Raw genomic sequence first — 20,747 nt, forward strand, 5'->3', positions numbered from 1 at the left:
AAGAGCTATAGCCTTATACTGAGAGATGGCAAAAGTACACACTCAAGTAGAAGTACAGATACTCGTGTTTAAAAATACTCTGGTAAAAGTAGAAGTACTGACTAAACTTCTTTACTCAAGTAAAAGTAAAGAGGGCTTTGAAATGTACTTCAGTAAAAAGTACCCATAACTAGCAGCTGTTTTAAAGAGTACCTGACCTCCCTTTATATTAATAGAACAATAATGTCATTGTTAGCTAATGAATGTTTCCATGCTGAACAACGGCAACATGACAACGTTTTCATTGGTCCCTCTTCTTTAGAGAAGACCAGGAAATGATGGATACACGGATCGTGTTCAAATCAATAGGCACGCAATGACTCTAAATAATAATGATCACGCCACCAAACACACATTCAAACTAAAGGAACCAGCCTGTTTGGGAAATGTGAGAAGTAGAAAGTACAGGTATTTGGGTTCAACATGTGAGAAGTAGAAAGTACAGGTATTTGAGTTCAAAATGTAAGAAGTAGAAAGTACAGGTATTAGTGTTCAACATGTAAGAAGTAGAAAGTACAGGTATTTGGGTTCAACATGTAAGAAGTAGAAAGTACAGGTATTTGTGTTCAAAATGTAAGAAGTAGAAAGTACAGGTATTTGTGTTCAACATGTAAGAAGTAGAAAGTACAGGTATTTGTGTTCAACATGTAAGAAGTAGAAAGTACAGGTATTTGTGTTCAACATGTAAGAAGTAGAAAGTACAGGTATTTGGGTTCAACATGTAAGAAGTAGAAAGTACAGGTATTTGTGTTCAACATGTAAGAAGTAGAAAGTACAGGTATTTGTGTTCAACATGTAAGAAGTAGAAAGTACAGGTATTTGTGTTCAACATGTAAGAAGTAGAAAGTACAGGTATTTGTGTTCAAAATGTAAGAAGTCAAAGTAAAAAGTCGTCAGAAAAGTAAGTAGTGGAGTAAAGTACTGATACCAGAAAAATGTACTTGAGTACAGTAACAAAGTATTTGTACTCCACTACTTCCCACCTCTGCTTAAACCACACCAGACATTCAGTGCGTACATTTTAACATTTTTTGAGATGTAAACTCAAACTATTTCAATGTGGCGTAAAACTGGCTGCTTGCCTGCAAGAAAGAGACATATTTTCATTGTTTCACAAGCAACAGCAGGAGGTGCAAAGATAATGCCAATAGCAAACTTTCACAACATCTTTCTCAGCATCATCCACATCCTTTTACATTTGTAGGATGTTTTAGAAACAGCATATGCAAGCTTGGGAAACCCTGAATACGTAATGATGCTGTAACAACTTCCAGGCCTGATCCTGAAACATGTTAACAGAAAAAGAAAGGCTACATCTCTCTGCAAAAAAGATGTACTTCTTCAATATTTGCATGCAAAGAGATCTGGATAAAGTTGTGATTGGATTGACATTTTTGCCTGAGTGAGTAGCCTTGAACAAACAGTGCAGAAACAAAACATGGAGGGGTGTTTGTGTGTGTGTGTGTGTGTGTGTGTGTGTGTGTGTGTGTGTGTGTGTGTGTGTGTGTGTGTGTGTGTGAGATTCACTCCATTTTTGTGAGGAGCCCATGTCCACACTAGAATGGATATGTCTTGTATCTTTATTTCCGTCTCTTTTTGGAGCTTCAGTTCCCAGTAAACCAGAGTAAAATGTAAAAAAACACTAACATTGGCTTTTAGTTGTTGGTATGTACATCTTGTTTGATTTATTACCACTTATAAATCTACATTTTGCTTATTTTTTGGGGTGATAAGTATCTGCCTGAAGGGAGACATCTCGCTCGCTCTTACTGGTTTCTCCAAAGTTGCCGATATACCCCAGCTTTTAATAACACTGTGTAGCGACTCTAAGCTTATAATTGTATGTTTTTCCCTCTTAAACGCTCCTCAACACGTGATATATTTACAAAACATCCCCAACTAACGATTATATGAATGATCTTTCACAGTATGATCCACAGCAAACACACATTTTTTTATTTTCTGAAGAAAGATGGGTGTGTTTGTGTGTGAACAGATCAGGCTAACAGTTTCCATCCGCTTCCAGTCTTTATGCTAAGCTAGGCTAATCAAGAATCTTCTCATCTAACTTAAAAAAGCAATGATGCAAATGTATTTTCCTAAAGACAAGAGCTGCAAATCATTGTAGACTAGTTGAACGACTGAAAGATAATAAATAATCTTTCAAAATGATGTTTCCAGCCTCTCAAATATGTATTTTATTTAGGTTTTGGTCGTTTTTGATCACAATAATTGAACATTTTTGACATTTTAAGACTTAAATGTTGAACTATTCCTTCAAAAGCAAGATCTTGTTCTGATACCTGATGCGCAAAACAGATAAAAAACCACCACAAAGCTTATATTCACTTGTTTTTCTTATAATTGAATTGCATCGATCCAGGTAAACAGCAGACAGTGAACTATATGCACTCTACTATCCGTGTAGAGGTATACAAATGGATGGTGCAGATCAATGTGAAGCTGTCTGCTAAGTGGGAGTCTGGCTCCAAGCCTTAGTATCACTTAATTATTAAGAAAACAATGTCTGCCACTTGGTCAAACTATAATTAGAGTATTACAGCTGCAGTGCATGTCATTTAAAATAAGAAGCAGTTATTATAACGTCTAAATTGTTGCGTATCCTCCTGAAATTGTGACCACAAACTTCTCTCCCTTCACCCTTGTTCATCGTCTTCCCATTTGCGTCTCTGTTTTCTTTTTAAAGTTCCTATTTGTCTTCCCTGACTTTGCAAAATAAACGTTCGGTGATGTTTTAGGAGTTGTACGAGCACAGAGTTTACCCACCGGCTCACGGTCGTAGTATCCGAGGCGTAGCTTGATTATTGAATCTGCAGGAAGGTCGTGCTTTGACCCCTGCGTTTTGTGTATTTGTAGTTCCTCCAGAGGTGTTTGATGTCTTACAGCTGCTGCCTTCATGTTCAAACTGTCCCGATCAGCACATTTAACAGACATGTCAGCCGCCTCTGCTGAATACCCTCTGAATTTACGGGGGGGATGAAAGCTTTGACAGGCGTCTGGAGGAATGATGTCATGCGTGGGTCTCTGCTGCATGTTTTGTGAATAAAAAAAAAACAGCACTCCAGAGGATACATCTGGACGGGAATCTGACACCGTGTTCTCTCAATGAATGAAAGAGAGAAAGATGAATGGAGGAAATATGGATGCTCTTCAGGGAGGAGAGTTATTGGAAGTGTTGATGAGATGATTTCTAACGGGACGGAAACGTCTTAAATATCTCAGAAACGATTGGATATACTGCCGTGACATTTGAGCTTGTTAGTATTCCCAAGGATACACTGAAGTTTCCTTTTTTTCACGTCAAAGTTATATCTTATTTACAGTGGAGTGCCGTATTTACTATAAGTATAATTGTGTAAGCTTTCACTACAGAAAGATGTTCTTTTGCAAAAGTGGTTCATCCAGTATTTTAAGATGATGTACAAGTGTGACTACATCTTCAAGACATCAGCGGCAAGTTACTGCACATTTTCAATTTACTATTTTTAAAGGAATTGCCACACTTTCGACCGATGCATGAGCTTCTAAAAGGAATGTAAGGGAGGAACATTTATATGCAATTTATGCAAATATTGGTGTGAAGTGTCATTTTGAGCATTTTGGCATTTTGGCATACAGACTTAAAGGTGGGGTAGGTAAGTTTGAGAAACCGGCTCCAGATACACTTTTTGTTATATTCCATGGAATGCTCTTAACATCCCGATAGCAATGAATATCTTAAGTGCTTTGACAAAAAATCCATTAAAAAAAGTCATCTGTGGAAGCTGTAGTACTGTAAAAAGCACGACCAATCATCTGAGCCGGCCCGGCTAAAATAACTGGATGGCCTACCTGCCTGTCAGCCTTCCATCTGTGCACAAACTTATCTCGTGCCCTCATTGGTCATGTGCGCGTTCATGTGTGTTGGAGGAGGGGCTCTGTAAGGAAGTGGGAGATTTTTTCCGGTTGTGTATTTTCAAATTCTAGCGATCTCGAGCCGGTTTCTCAAACTTACCTACCCTACCTTTAAAGACTTTTTTCCCATCATAGTGCAGCGTATCTTTTTCTCCCTCTGATATTAGCAGAGCAGGGGTGGGGAACCTTTTTCCTCTCAAGGGCCATTTTTACAACATCCTCCGAGGGCCGTACAAATGATTGAACTCAACCTCTGCTTAAAAAACTAAAATCACATCCCCTTCATTTGGCCTTTCTTTCATGCTGTGCAAAGAAAAAGCAACCTCTTAATCCAGATATCTTTCTGTTTTATGTTCAAAGTTTAATGTTATGCTTTTGAGAATGTGTAAAAGGCGTAAGGACTAAAATGCAGACATTCACTATGACTCGCGCAATTTTTTATATTGAAGTTAAATGCATCAATCTGGTGCACTTTGAGAGCAAAATGAAGAGATCTATGGATACATCTCTCAACACCCATATGAAACAGAACTGTAAGCAGATTTCTTTTCTTTATGGATATTTTACAAATCACTCCCCTTTCAAACTGTATTATTGTTTATTAATAACAACTTTTTTTTACTGTCATATAGTATTTTATACCTGTTTACTTTATTCTCTTATTTTTTTATAACTATAATGATCATATAAAGAGCTGAGGTTATCAGCCTCTCAGTCTGACAGGAGAGAGCTCTCTTCCACCTGGTTGTAGAAAAAGCTATTTCCGTTAGCATAGCTAGCTAACCAGATGCTAACAATCCCCGGTACCGCTCTCTCTCTCTCTTCTCTCTCTCTCTCTCGCTCGCTCACACAAAATGCGCTCGTGCCACACACACAGAGCCGAGATTGAGTGACACACAAAGACCCAGAAGTAGTTGTACTGTAATGTAGCATATTATTTCCGATGGCGTTATTGACTGTATGATCAGTATGACAGATGAGCACATCGCCACTGGGCTTTCAACTAAAGACACAGCCACGCAAAAACTGCGGCATCATGTGTACGGCTCCTTATGGGTACTGACATTTGTGAAGTCCCGGAGCGGCGTTCCAGCAGCACTACACCACGTGATGACACGTTAGGCTCGTGTTGTGTTCAAGGAACCTGTCCTTGGCCAGGAAAAACAGGCAGTCACTTGTTTAATTCTATTGCGGTCTAGATTTATTCAATTTTTTAGTTTTTTTGCGTGTGTTTATAAATTACCTCGAGGGCCGTATCAAATGGTCTCGCGGACCGTATACGGCCCGGAGGCCGGAGGTTCCCCACCCCTGATTTAGACATTTGGCCTCTTGTGTTCCCCTGTGCGTATGCAGACAGAATCACGCCTTCATTCATGACCTCCTGTGTCACCTCACTCCCACGTATACTGCACTTTGGCAGAGAAATAATCAGCAAGGGAGAAGACAGTCAAATGAGAAAATGAAATCAAAGACAACAGAGCAAAAGAAAAGTCAGAAATTCGGAAATTGACAGAGAATGATAATGGGAAAGTAAGAAGGACAGCAAACAAGAACAAATAAAGGATTGTTTATCTGGAAATATCTTAGTTTCATAACAGACTCATCTTACTGGCTCTGGTGATCCAGAAATGTCTTCAAAATGACTTGATTACCATGTACAGTATGGCAGCTGAAATGTCGCAATATAATGAAATCAAGCAAGAATCTCTCCGACTGCACTGAGCAGGATTTGGCCTCTTGTGTTTCTCTGCATCTGAAGACAGAAACACAGCAGCTAATGAAATGAATGTCAACACACCTCGATTTTGTGACCTTGAAACCAACGTCCTGCAGATTGGCACGAGAAATAAGTGGCTGTGGAGAGTCTAATGAGAAAATGAAAGACGACATATTATCCAGTCAAGTCAAATGAGTTAGAAAAGTGTGGAGAGGTTTGGAGAATGTTTGGAGAGGTTTGGAGAGGTTTGGAGCACTAAAGGAGAAGAACATGTCTGAAAAATAGACAGTCCGAGGAGGATTGAGGGAAAGAAAGAAGGGCAGCGGAGTGAAAAATGTGTAAAGATAAAAGAACAAAGGGCTAAATCTGGAAATATTTGAGTTTCACAACGTGCCCGCGGACATGCCGGCCGTTAAACAGCAGCACATGGTGAAGATCTGGGTCACACCCAAAACTCTTCTTTCTTTATCCCTCTCAGAGTCAGACTGCACATTTTAAAGGTCCCCTATTAAACTGTTTTTCATCAATATATCACAGGTCTCAGATATATCCAGAGCCTGTCTCTGATTGGCTGAAACACCAAACAGATCATTGCAGCATTACCCATAATCCCCTCTGTTTCAGCCCTGTTTCCAAAGTGCTGATTCTCTGTCTGTTAATTTAGATGAAAATAAGGAGCCCCTCCCCACGCCCCTCTGAGAGAAATTTGGTTAAAAATAACACAATGGTGCTCTAGGAGGAGATTCAGGTGATAAGGTGGGGGGGGGGGGGGGGGGGGGTTACCTTGGTTGCTGATTGGCTAATGGTTACACAAGCCAAAACATCGTTATGACATCATAAAGTGGCCAAAATCTGATCAGCTCATTTTCAGACAGGTTTTTATAAAAATGGATCAGGACAAAAAGAGAGAGACTCTTTGTTCCTGAAACTTTCAGAGTCTCTTTACACAGAGGGGACACATGTTGATGAAGAAGAGACATGAAGAAGAGGGGACACATGTTGATGTAGAAGAGACATGAAGAAGAGGGGACACATGTTGATGTAGAAGAGACATGAAGAAGAGGGGACACATGTTGATGAAGAAGAGACATGAAGAAGAGGGGACACATGTTGATGTAGAAGAGACATGAAGAAGAGGGGACACATGTTGATGAAGAAGAGACATGAAGAAGAGGGGACACATGTTGATGTAGAGGAGACATGAAGAAGAGGGGACACATGTTGATGTAGAAGAGACATGAAGAAGAGGGGACACATGTTGATGAAGAAGAGACATGAAGAAGAGGGGACACATGTTGATGTAGAAGAGACATGAAGAAGAGGGGACACATGTTGATGTAGAAGAGACATGAAGAAGAGGGGACACATGTTGATGTAGAAGAGACATGAAGAAGAGGGGACACATGTTGATGTAGAAGAGACATGAAGAAGAGGGGACACATGTTGATGTAGAAGAGACATGAAGAAGAGGGGACACATGTTGATGTAGAAGAGACATGAAGAAGTGGATTTTGCATAATAGGTGACCTTTAAAAAACACTCTCTGTATCATTTACATCATCCAGTGTTTCTTTGCTCGCTTTCATTTCAGAGTGCTTGTTTGTTTTGGATCAACTGGACAGCGAACACGTGTTTCTCCCAACAGCTGATTGAGTGTCTTAACGAGTGTTTCCACAGGTGTTGATCAGCGTAAACTCTAAATCTGAGTATAGTGTGTTGGATGTGTTACAGATGAGCAGCTGCAGGTCAGCCGTGTGTTTTTACTGCAGCTTCGAAGCTACAGGTGCTGACTGGGGTCATTTTTAGAGGTGTTTTGATGTGTCGCAGGCCAACAGGTGCTGATCTCACTGCTGTGGCGACTCGGTTAGACGCTGTTAACAAGTTGTTTTGGTTTTAAGGACGGCAGCGGGGTTTAATTGTGGGTTAGTGTGTCTGACTGACTGCCAGAATCTATCAGGAGCACAGGAAGCTGACCGAAAACAGACCCATCGGTTGCTTGTTATTTGCAGGCTTAGATACTTGAGACAATTTAGATTTTTCCCCGTGATAAGCGATGACATACATGGACTGTTCTGTATCTGCCGGTCGTCTTCTTCTATTGAAACAAGATTTGAAAGCTCTGTGTGGATATACTTAGACTAAGTGGGGCTTTGAGATAACATCTACACAAAGAATAATACTAACATTTAGATGTTTCGCATTTTAAAGAGGACTTATAATGCCTATCTTCAGGTGTACATAAGTATTTAGTGCCTCTGCTGGGACATGTTTCCATCTATATTGTGTATTGCATTGTTTGAGGAGTCTTGGATTTTAGATTTTCATCGCCAACTACGGTGTAGCTGTTTTCAGCGTCTCAATTATGTCGATGTCCTACTTGTCTTGGTTTTATATCATATTAAAGTGAATATCTCTGGGTTTTTTGACTGTCAAGACATTTAAATACATTACTTCTTTAAGAATGGATTGACATTTCCACTATCTTCTAACATTTTATACACCAAACGACTATTTAGTAAGTTAGTTGCAGCCTTATTTTAGTCTATATTTGCATTGTGAACTCATGGCGTTGACACATTGAGTGTGAAACGAATGAATTAACTGAACTTCATGCAAAACCATCCAATAGTTGTCGACAGGGATGGTAAAAGTACACCCATCCTTTACTCAAGTAGAAGTACAGATACTCGTGTTTAAAAATACTCTGGTGAAAGTAGAAGTACTGACTAAACTTCTTCACTCAAGTAAAAGTAAAGAGGGCTTTGAAATGTACTTCAGTAAAAAGTACCCATAACTACCATCTGTTTTAAAGAGTACCTGACCTCCCTTTATATTAATAGAACAATAATGTCATTGTTAGCTAATGAATGTTTCCATGCTGAACAACGGCAACATGACAACGTTTTCATTGGTCCCTCTTCTTTAGAGAAGACCAGGAAATGATGGATACACGGATCGTGTTCAAATCAATAGGCACGCAATGACTCTAAATAATAATGATCACGCCACCAAACACATTCAAACTAAAGGAACCAGCCTGTTTGGAAAATGTAAGAAGTAGAAAGTACAGGTATTTGGGTTCAAAATGTAAGAAGTAGAAAGTACAGGTGTTTGTGTTCAACATGTAAGAAGTAGAAAGTACAGGTATTTGAGTTCAACATGTAAGAAGTAGAAAGTACAGGTATTTGAGTTCAACATGTAAGAAGTAGAAAGTACAGGTATTTGAGTTCAACATGTAAGAAGTAGAAAGTTCAGGTATTTGTGTTCAACATGTAAGAAGTAGAAAGTACAGGTATTTGGGTTCAACATGTAAGAAGTAGAAAGTACAGGTATTTGTGTTCAAAATGTAAGAAGTAGAAAGTACAGGTATTTGAGTTCAACATGTAAGAAGTAGAAAGTACAGGTATTTGTGTTCAACATGTAAGAAGTAGAAAGTACAGGTATTTGAGTTCAACATGTAAGAAGTAGAAAGTACAGGTATTTGGGTTCAACATGTAAGAAGTAGAAAGTACAGGTATTTGTGTTCAACATGTAAGAAGTAGAAAGTACAGGTATTTGGGTTCAACATGTGAGAAGTAGAAAGTACAGGTATTTGTGTTCAACATGTGAGAAGTAGAAAGTACAGGTATTTGGGTTCAACATGTAAGAAGTAGAAAGTACAGGTATTTGTGTTCAACATGTAAGAAGTAGAAAGTACAGGTATTTGTGTTCAACATGTAAGAAGTAGAAAGTACAGGTATTTGTGTTCAACATGTAAGAAGTAGAAAGTACAGGTATTTGTGTTCAACATGTAAGAAGTAGAAAGTACAGGTATTTGTGTTCAACATGTAAGAAGTAGAAAGTACAGGTATTTGTGTTCAACATGTAAGAAGTAGAAAGTACAGGTATTTGTGTTCAACATGTAAGAAGTAGAAAGTACAGGTATTTGTGTTAAAAATGTAAGAAGTAGAAAGTACAGGTATTTGTGTTCAACATGTAAGAAGTAGAAAGTACAGGTATTTGGGTTCAACATGTAAGAAGTAGAAAGTACAGGTATTAGTGTTCAACATGTAAGAAGTAGAAAGTACAGGTATTTGGGTTCAACATGTAAGAAGTAGAAAGTACAGGTATTTGTGTTCAACATGTAAGAAGTAGAAAGTACAGGTATTTGTGTTCAACATGTAAGAAGTAGAAAGTACAGGTATTTGTGTTCAACATGTAAGAAGTAGAAAGTACAGGTATTTGTGTTCAAAATGTAAGAAGTCAAAGTAAAAAGTCGTCAGAAAAATAAGTAGTGGAGTAAAGTACTGATACCAGAAACATGTACTTAAGTACAGTAACAAAGTATTTGTACTCTACTACTTCCCACCTCTGGTTGTCGAGACACTTCACTAAAAGTAGAACCTGCGGTGAGAGAAAGTCTGTGGATCATCAGAGTCTTCAGGCGTCATTCTGCAGGAATGTGTGTGAGAAGATTTCACGCCAATCAATCCAATAAATGTCCAAAAACTCTGGATCAAAACGGCTGGATCTACCGACAAAATGCTGAACCTCTTACATGTTTAAAACTTCTCACCATGAAATGGAGCAGAATATGACCTCAGAGTGATGGACAGATTTATATACAGATACTTTAGAGCTCGTGAGAAGCTTTCCATCCACAAAGAGAGAGGACGCTTATCGGGCAGATGTTCACTAAAATAACCAGTTACACAACTCACTGGTTTTTATTTGAGCCGAGCTGGAGACACCAAATATATATTATTATATTTATATATTATTTATATTTATGAATACATTCGGAAAAGTATGGCAACCATTCCTAGACCAAAAACATGAATGTATAGAGAGGCGAAGTCCCGACCATCTACTTCCGACCCATGGGACCTTATTTTGGAAAAATTATGTATTGAAGTCAATGGAGAGAGAAAGATTATCTCTCGATCCCGTTTGAATTGTGCCACGAATTACACATATGATGTTTGTCAATTTAAAAAATAATTTCCAAGTCAAAAAAGTCACAGTTTGTCGTAAAACTGTTGAAATATAAGACTATGAAAAATACGCAACTAGAAAGACTACAAATCCCAGAGTCCCGGTCCCGCATGCTGGCTCTTATGAACCGACTAACTCCCCTTGTGTGTATGTGCAGCTCTCAACATGCCCAGACTTGGAGTGATTTTCACCTCTTTTAATACTTTCCGCCTCATTCTGAAAGAAAGAAGTGAAATGTGCCAACGTGACGGCCGTCTTGGTGTGTGGTGCGAGACGGGAGATGTAGTTCATTGAGCGGTTTCACACAAAAAAAGTGTTACTTCACAGTTTTAGGACACATTTAAAAAAATTTGACTTGCAAAATTATCTTTTAAATTGACAAACATCATGTGTGTAATTCGTGGCTCAATTCAAACGGGATCGAAAGATAATCTTTCTCTCCCCATTGACTTCAATACATACTTTTTCAGAAATAAGGTCCCATGGAGGTCCCCCGGAAAGGGAGGGACTTCGCCTCTCTATATAATTCAAATAATTAATAATAATACGTTATAATAATGATAATTTAAATAATTAAGAATAAAATTAAAAAACTAGTAATAATACTGAATAATAAAAAGTAAGATCATTTTTTTTGTTTACAGGTAATTAGTAGTTTTAGTATTTTTAAAGTATCCCTCCCAAAACCTGCGCAAAATGTTCGAGCAATTCATCCAATAGTTGTTGAGTTAATGGGACATTTCCTGGTTTAAATAATTTTAAGAATAAAATGTAAAGTCAAAAGGCTAGTCTGATTGTGAATAAATATATATTTTTTTTTTATTGCATTTTCAGAATTAGCATCAGGTTTATTGCAAAGTTAAGTTATATAAAAAATGCATTTAAATATTGCAAAAAGGAATACCAAACTTAGAGTAAAATACACTTGTGACATTTTCTTTTTCAAGACAAGACATCTTAAAATAGTGTTCTTATTAAAGTGATTTAAAGGATCAGACAGGGTGCAGTAAACCCAGCAGAGCAGACAGAAAACGTCTCAGTGCAGCGTGACTCTGAACTGTACTTGAGCTGTGATAAACGCTGGCCTGAAGCCATCTGAAATCAGTTAATTAACTGTGTGTGTGTGTGTGTGTGTGTGTGTGTGTGTGTGTGTGTGTGTGTGTGTGTGTGTGTGTGTGTGTGTGTGTGTGTGTGTGTGTGTGTGTGTGTGTGTGTGTGTGTGTGTGTGTGTGTGTGTGTGTGTGTGTGTGTGTGTGTGTGTGTGTGTGTGTGTGTGTGTGTGTGTGGGTGGGTGCACCTGTGGCGTTGCAGGGATGTCTATAATCAGGTTAATAGGAACAGGAAATGGGGAGCAGAGGAAGTGCAGAATGAGCGAGGGAGGAACCGAGGGGATAATATTTCTTGGCTGGGATCCCTGAGCATGACTCTGCAGCTCTCTCTCTTTCCCTGTCTGTCGGGAAGTAAAGAGCTTAACCTCGAATGAAATCTATGGGATGATGGGGAGAATATGACTGCACGATGACTGGCAGCCAGAGGTGGGAAGTAGTGGAGTACAAATACTTCGTTACTGTACTTAAATAAATTGTTCTGGTATCAGTACTTTACTCCACAAATACCTGTACTTTCTACTTCTTACATGTTGAACACAAATACCTGTACTTTCTACTTCTTACATGTTGAACACAAATACCTGTACTTTCTACTTCTTACATTTTGAACACAAATACCTGTACTTTCTACTTCTTACATGTTGAACACAAATACCTGTACTTTCTACTTCTTACATTTTGAACACAAATACCTGTACTTTCTACTTCTTACATGTTGAACCCAAATACCTGTACTTTCTACTTCTTACATGTTGAACACAAATACCTGTACTTTCTACTTCTTACATGTTGAACACAAATACCTGTACTTTCTACTTCTTACATGTTGAACACAAATACCTGTACTTTCTACTTCTCACATTTCCCAAACAGGCTGGTTCCTTTAGTTTGAATGTGTGTTTGGTGGCGTGATCATTATTATTTAGAGTCATTGCGTGCCTATTGATTTGAACACGATCCGTGTATCCATCATTTCCTGGTCTTCCCTAAAGAAGAGGGACCAATGAAAACGTTGCTAGTTATGGGTACTTTTTACTTAAGTACATTTCAAAGCCCTCTGTACTTTCACTTGAGTAAAGAAGTTTAGTCAGTACTTCTACTTTCACCAGAGTATTTTTAAACACGAGTATCTGTACTTCTTCTTGAGTAAGGATGTGGGTACTTTTGCCATCTCTGCTAGCAGTGGGGTTTTTATAAGTCCAGGGAGAGGGGCTGCTAACAGACCCTGATGCATGCAGTCTTTAAAGCCTTCTGAAGTCATGGTCTATAGAAGTGCACTGATCCAAGTATGTCCTGTTAGCAGGTGGTGTTATTTCTGTCTCTGTTTACACTCGTTTATATCTTGGGAAGTTACCTACACCATTGAACAAGATGTTTTTATGTGACTTGCTAGGCAGGTATTTATCAAAGCTTTATTTGTCTGATGAAGCGGTAAGAATGCAAAAAAAAAGTTTGGGTTACAGGGTACATAAAGCATAACATATGTATCTTAAAGATGTTTTGTATTATTATCACTACGATCGATCACTTCAACATAAACTAGTTGGTACTAAGAGTTAGCTCCATACTCATAATGAAAACGCTAACATGCTATGCTTAGCAGGTAGACTATATTCACTATCGGCATTACGTGTGTTACACATAGTGAAGCTAAGGTAATGCAAATGTCATTATTTGTGGATGTTTTTGGCCATAAACCGAGTATTGGACACATGTTGATTTTGTGAAAAGTCACAGGATCTAAAGTTCAACCTCGAGTGAGTGTAACAAGTGTGTAGCAATGCATTCAGAAAGTTGTTGGGATAGTTCACTAAAACAAAAAATGTGAACCTTATGGTCTACTACGGAAAATTAAGAACATTACTAAAGCTGTTAGGGTGCATCCTCTGGGGAACATGCGCAAAATGTCATAGCAAAAGTTGTTTAGATATTTCACTCAGAATTTGAAATATCAACCTTGTGGTGGTTTTCAAGGCAACTGAAGAGCACCCAAGTTGGTAGGGTCTATCCTCTGGGCCCAGTAGTTCTCAATCAGATCCGATCAGATTTTGAAATCCCATTTTCTGTGATCCAGGATCAGACAACTCGGACACATTTTGTCCCAGTATTTCAAAGCAATTCAGGATAGGATCACCCTGATCCAGATTCAGACTTTTCAAGATGACTAGATCCTGAATATCAGTGCTTTAATCCTACCGATCTCCATCTAATGGATATGAAAAATAATACAAGGAAGACAAGAGACCACGTTGGCAGAGACATCTATTGTCCGCAATTACTTTTGAAAGGTGATATTTTTTCGCCCCGAGCCTGTTTTTCAGGTTTCAGGCTCGAAAATGACATGCCCAAAACAAATGACTACAACTTCACTTCTAAAAGGGTTATATGAATAATTTCTTTTATCAAAGCAAGGTTACATCTGTGAGTTGGATGTAGAAGTGTCAGAATCAATATAGATGTTTCTCAGTCAGAGTAAATTCAGATGGAACATAGTAAAAAAAGGTAAATTCTTACCTCCGCCTACAAAAAACCCATTACTTATAGTGAAAACCACCCTTGGATGATGGGTTAGTAGACTAAAAGCTTTAGGAATCCAAACTATAACATATAATAAGTACCCTGTATCAAGATTGAGGCAAAACAAGTTAAATTTGACCTTTTTAGAGAGATTTAGAAAAAAAAAGTTCCAGGCGGAATAGGCTTTCGGCACATTTGGGTACATCTGGTTCCATCAGTGCCATTTGACCTTTTTCAGGTACCAGACTATAAAAATGATGTATTACATTGAATTATCACCATAGGTATTCATTCCATTCAAAGAAAAACAAATTAAATTAAAAAAATTAATAAAAAATTAAAAAATTAAAAAAACACTTTTTTTTTTTTAATTTGTGGAAGAAAAAAAAAGACCCGCCGAGGGGGGCTTTGGGGCTTAACCTGTTAATCTAAATTACATTTGTGATTGACAATCTTTGTTGTGATAATTTTATGAGCATAAACATTTATATCATCAACATTTGGTTGAAAACAAAATAGGCCACCACAAACGTGACCAAAAAATGAAAAATAAAATGTATTTCCCATGAAGGCTAAAAATGGTGTATTATTTTAGTTAACAAACTTTGCCATCTTATTTATATTGAAACATATTTTAAAATAAATTGTACAGTACATTTTGCGCTGGTAATCCACTGGAAATCCACCCCTCTGGTGGGTTCAAGATAATCCAGTTTTTTGGGATCAAACTGATGCCAATCCTGTGTTGTCGGTTTGAACCCGTTTTGAAGTTTTGATCCAGATTAAAGCTTGGATTTGATTTCCTGATCTGATCTGTTTTATCAAAGTGATCCTAATCCTGTTTTTTGGTTTTGAACTACACAAAATCCAAATCTGATCCGATCAGATATTAAAAGTTTTGAACTACTGGGCCCTGGGGAACATGAATGTCTGCACCCAATGTCAAAGCAATCCATCCAAAAGTCGTCCATATATTTCAGACTGCACTAAAATGATGCACTGTCTGAGCAGCATCCTCTCTTGGCATAGATACAAAATCCATAATGACTCTTCAGACACAACCCAGACTCCATTTGGTCTCTTTATTCTCCTTTAGGGTCGGACACATTAGCTCCAGATCGCCCTCCTCACACGCTTGTTATTGACTCTCCATGTATGTGTTCTGTGTGTCTGCATGATCTCTTTTTCTCCTCTGCACTCCCTCACAAGTCGAATAAATTACTCTGCAGGAATTCCCTCGCACAGTGGGCATAAAGAGTGTCATTGTGGCGCGTTTACAATGAGACTCGCTTGGGTTTATATCGAGAGTCTGTGAAATAAACTCCGCTCGGAGACAGACGGTCCATCGGAGACAGGAAGACATTTGTCCTGCCGGTCAGAGCAAACGCTTCACACTGACGGATGAAATTCCTCCAGTGGCCTCCAAAATGACGTGTGTGTGAGTGTGTGTGTGTGTGTGTGTGTGTGTGTGTGTGTGTGTGTGTGTGTGTGTGTGTGTGTGTGTGTGTGTGTGTGTGTGTGTGTGTGTGTGTGTGTGTGTGTGTGTGTGTGTGTGTGTGCGTGCGTGCGTGATATCGTCACACAGTTCAGCCTTCATACTGTATCAGTACACAATATGTCTATTTCTCATTAGATTTATATCAATATTTTGGCTCAATTATCAAAATATGTATTATTTATTACGTTATTCTGTAACTAGATCTGTTTATTTGTGATTTCCGTCTTGCATCCTGACATTTTTATAAATATTTATTAATAATGTCGGTCCATGCCAGACTTCTACTTAATGAAATATCTTTCTTAGAAGATAAATAAACAAGTATCTTATTTCATATTGGAGTATTTATGAATAGAGCTGGGTGACATGGGGAATTTATATTTATTATATTTTTGAACAAATTCCCAATATTGTATGGTTGACATTTTGCGCTAAAAGCATATAATAAAAAAAGATTTTCGGTAAATAATCTGGTAAAAAATGCAAATAAATTAAATCAAAATGTTGTTTTTTTTATGTCAAATTGAATACATCAGATTCTTATTTCAGTGTTGGAATATCAACAAGTAGACCTGGGCTGTATCAAATATCAAATATCACCATTTTTTTTAAATATTTAAATGATTACTGCGATGACACTTTACTGTAGGATCGACTCAATAAATATATTTAAATATGATATTATTGAATAATTCTCAATAATGGAAATAGAATGTCTTAGTAGGTCAGGTACTCTTTAAAACAGCTGGTAGTTATGGGTACTTTTTACTTAAGTACATTTCAAAGCCCTCTTTACTTTGACTTGCGTAAAGAAGTTTAGTCAGTACTTCTACTTTTACCAGAGTATTTTTAAACACGAGTATCTGTACTTCTACTTGAGTAAAGGATGTGTGTACTTTTGCCATCTCTCTAACCTGTGGTCTCTCCTCCTCTCTGCAGCGCTGCTGTCCTGCGTCTTCTCCTTCAACGTGGACTCGAAGAACTCTTTGTCGTTCGACGGTCCGCTGGAGGACATGTTCGGGTACACCGTGCAGCAGTTTGAGAACAGCGAGGGGAAATGGTGAGCATCGAAATCTATCAGCACTAAATCATCTCCTCCTCCACTCACAGACACAGAAACACAAGAGGCTGTGATGGTGATTTAACTGCACTGTAGGCAAAAGTACACACTTCCTTTACTCAAGTAGAAGTACAGATACTCGTGTTTAAAAATACTCTGGTAAAAGTAGAAGTACTGACTAAACTTCTTTACTCAAGTCAAAGTAAAGAGGGCTTTGAAATGTACTTCAGTAAAAAGTACCCATAACTAGCAGCTGTTTTAAAGAGTACCTGACCTCCCTTTATATTAATAGAACAATAATGTCATTGTTAGATAATGAATGTTTCCATGCTGAACAACGGCAACATGACAACGTTTTCATTGGTCCCTCTTCTTTAGAGAAGACCAGGAAATGATGGATACACGGATCGTGTTCAAATCAATAGGCACGCAATGACTCTAAATAATAATGATCACGCCACCAAACACACATTCAAACTAAAGGAACCAGCCTGTTTGGGAAATGTGAGAAGTAGAAAGTACAGGTATTTGGGTTCAACATGTAAGAAGTAGAAAGTACAGGTATTTGTGTTCAACATGTAAGAAGTAGAAAGTACAGGTATTTGAGTTCAACATGTAAGAAGTAGAAAGTACAGGTATTTGTGTTCAACATGTAAGAAGTAGAAAGTACAGGTATTTGTGTTAGAAATGTAAGAAGTAGAAAGTACAGGTATTTGGGTTCAACATGTAAGAAGTAGAAAGTACAGGTATTTGTGTTAGAAATGTAAGAAGTAGAAAGTACAGGTATTTGGGTTCAACATGTAAGAAGTAGAAAGTACAGGTATTTGGGTTCAACATGTAAGAAGTAGAAAGTACAGGTATTTGTGTTCAACATGTAAAAAGTAGAAAGTACAGGTATTTGTGTTAGAAATGTAAGAAGTAGAAAGTACAGGTATTTGGGTTCAAAATGTAAGAAGTAGAAAGTACAGGTATTTGTGTTCAACATGTAAGAAGTAGAAAGTACAGGTATTTGTGTTCAAAATGTAAGAAGTAGAAAGTACAGGTATTTGGATTCAAAATGTAAGAAGTAGAAAGTACAGGTATTTGTGTTCAACATGTAAGAAGTAGAAAGTACAGGTATTTGTGTTCAACATGTAAGAAGTAGAAAGTACAGGTATTTGTGTTCAACATGTAAGAAGTAGAAAGTACAGGTATTTGTGTTCAACATGTAAGAAGTAGAAAGTACAGGTATTTGTGTTCAACATGTAAGAAGTAGAAAGTACAGGTATTTGTGTTCAACATGTAAGAAGTAGAAAGTACAGGTATTTGGGTTCAACATGTAAGAAGTAGAAAGTACAGGTATTTGTGTTCAACATGTAAGAAGTAGAAAGTACAGGTATTTGTGTTCAAAATGTAAGAAGTAGAAAGTACAGGTATTTGGATTCAAAATGTAAGAAGTAGAAAGTACAGGTATTTGTGTTCAACATGTAAGAAGTAGAAAGTACAGGTATTTGTGTTCAACATGTAAGAAGTAGAAAGTACAGGTATTTGAGTTCAACATGTAAGAAGTAGAAAGTACAGGTATTTGAGTTCAACATGTAAGAAGTAGAAAGTACAGGTATTTGTGTTCAACATGTAAGAAGTAGAAAGTACAGGTATTTGTGTTCAACATGTAAGAAAGTAAAAAGTCGTCAGACAAATAAGTAGTGGAGTGAAGTACTGATACCAGAAACATGTACTTAAGTACAGTAACGAAGTATTTGTACTTCCCACCTCTGTCAAACACAAACTGGTTATTTTGCTCTAGTGGTTTTTAGAACTCTTAACCACTAAATTCCCATCAGTATTGTTTCAGAGAGCCAAAAAAGTTATATTAAACCAAGCTCAGTTTAATTTTAAACCACAGCATTAACAGGACCCTTCATTAACCTGTAAAAAAGTAGATCCGCCAGCTTCAGCAGTAATGAGGCTCCTTCTCTTTACTGCTGCTGTTAACCTCAGTCTCCACACCGAGCTGTAAACACTGAAACCAAGCATCCACAGCGCCGTGCTTAAACTGTGTGGGAGAACATTTAAGAACCCCTCGTTAAAATCTATCACAGTGCGGTTATTGGCACATCTCTCCTTCGGTTACTCAGGAGTTTATTTCTCAAACCTGTTGCAACACACGGCGGGTTTTCCCACGTCGTACCTCATATTTTTCTGATCTTATCCACGTCATCTGAGTTCAGTTACAATACCTCACTCGGCGTTAATCAGCGCAGCCAGCTGTTCCCCGAAAACACATAAGTGGCGTTTAGTTCCAGTTCAAAACAAAGTCAAACTCAAAGAAATGATAAGAGTGTGATTAAAGAACAATATGGGGGAGGTATGGAGGACTAAAGCTGCCAGTTAATTTGTTTTCATCAGCAGGAGAGGACTCTTTAAAGTAGAGACACTACATACTGATATAGACCTGAACATCAGCAGGAGAGGACTCTTTAAAGTAGAGACACTACATACTGATATACACCTGAACATCAGCAGGAGAGGACTCTTTAAAGTAGAGACACTACATACTGATATACACCTGAACATCAGCAGGAGAGGACTCTTTAAAGTAGAGACACTACATACTGATATACACCTGAACATCAGCAGGAGAGGACTCTTTAAAGTAGAGACACTACATACTGATATACACCTGAACATCAGCAGGAGAGGACTCTTTAAAGTAGAGACACTACATACTGATATACACCTGAACATCAGCAGGAGAGGACTCTTTAAAGTAGAGACACTACATACTGATATACACCTGAACATCAGCAGGAGAGGACTCTTTAAAGTAGAGACACTACATACTGATATACACCTGAACATCAGCAGGAGAGGACTCTTTAAAGTAGAGACACTACATACTGATATACACCTGAACATCAGCAGGAGAGGACTCTTTAAAGTAGAGACACTACATACTGATATACACCTGAACATCAGCAGGAGAGGACTCTTTAAAGTAGAGACACTACATACTGATATACACCTGAACATCAGCAGGAGAGGACTCTTTAAAGTAGAGACACTACATACTGATATACACCTGAACATCAGCAGGAGAGGACTCTTTAAAGTAGAGACACTACATACTGATATACACCTGAACATCAGCAGGAGAGGACTCTTTAAAGTAGAGACACTACATACTGATATACACCTGAACATCAGCAGGAGAGGACTCTTTAAAGTAGAGACACTACATACTGATATACACCTGAACATCAGCAGGAGAGGACTCTTTAAAGTAGAGACACTACATACTGATATACACCTGAACATCAGCAGGAGAGGACTCTTTAAAGTAGAGACACTACATACTGATATACACCTGAACATCAGCAGGAGAGGACTCTTTAAAGTAGAGACACTACATACTGATATACACCTGAACTATTTTTATTTATTTTTAACTTATTCTACTCTTTCAACAATTAGACAGTTTATACATCCGTAAAACAAACACAAATTAGTAGAAGCTAATAAAATATCAAATAAACGCTCAGGTTGTTAAGTATAAATGCATTTTTTAAAATATGTTATATGAGGAATTACTTATTTTAAATGCATTTATTGTTCTATATAATTTCTTCCCAATTTCTATTTATTTGCTAATTCCTTTCCTTTGGGATATATATTTATTTATTTCTTAATTCCTTTCCTTATTTATATATATATATATATATATATATATATATATATTTTATTTAATATATGTTTTTATTATTTTTCACATTTATTTATTTCCTTTTTTCATTCTTTTATTTCTTCATTACTGTGTTTATTTAATAAATACAAAAATATGAATGAATTAAATGAAGGTAATCAATGGGGATGTGCACGAATTGGGAAATAATTGAATAAGACAATAACAAATAAAAACTTCAATATGTCCAAAATCCA

At 37.6% G+C, this 20,747-nt stretch overlaps 1 protein-coding gene across 1 annotated transcript in view; it reads left to right on the top strand.

Annotated features, from left to right (window-relative positions):
• Positions 1 to 20,747, top strand: part of itga1 (integrin, alpha 1) — a 91,559-nt gene that overhangs the window by 20,250 nt on the left and 50,562 nt on the right. The window contains exon 2 of the mRNA XM_034126016.1: positions 16,709 to 16,829. Coding sequence (XP_033981907.1) covers positions 16,709 to 16,829 — 121 coding nt within the window. The remainder of the gene's footprint in view (positions 1 to 16,708; positions 16,830 to 20,747) is intronic.

This window comes from Trematomus bernacchii, unplaced genomic scaffold, assembly GCF_902827165.1.
Source record: "Trematomus bernacchii unplaced genomic scaffold, fTreBer1.1, whole genome shotgun sequence".
NCBI classification, from domain to species: domain Eukaryota; kingdom Metazoa; phylum Chordata; class Actinopteri; order Perciformes; family Nototheniidae; genus Trematomus; species Trematomus bernacchii.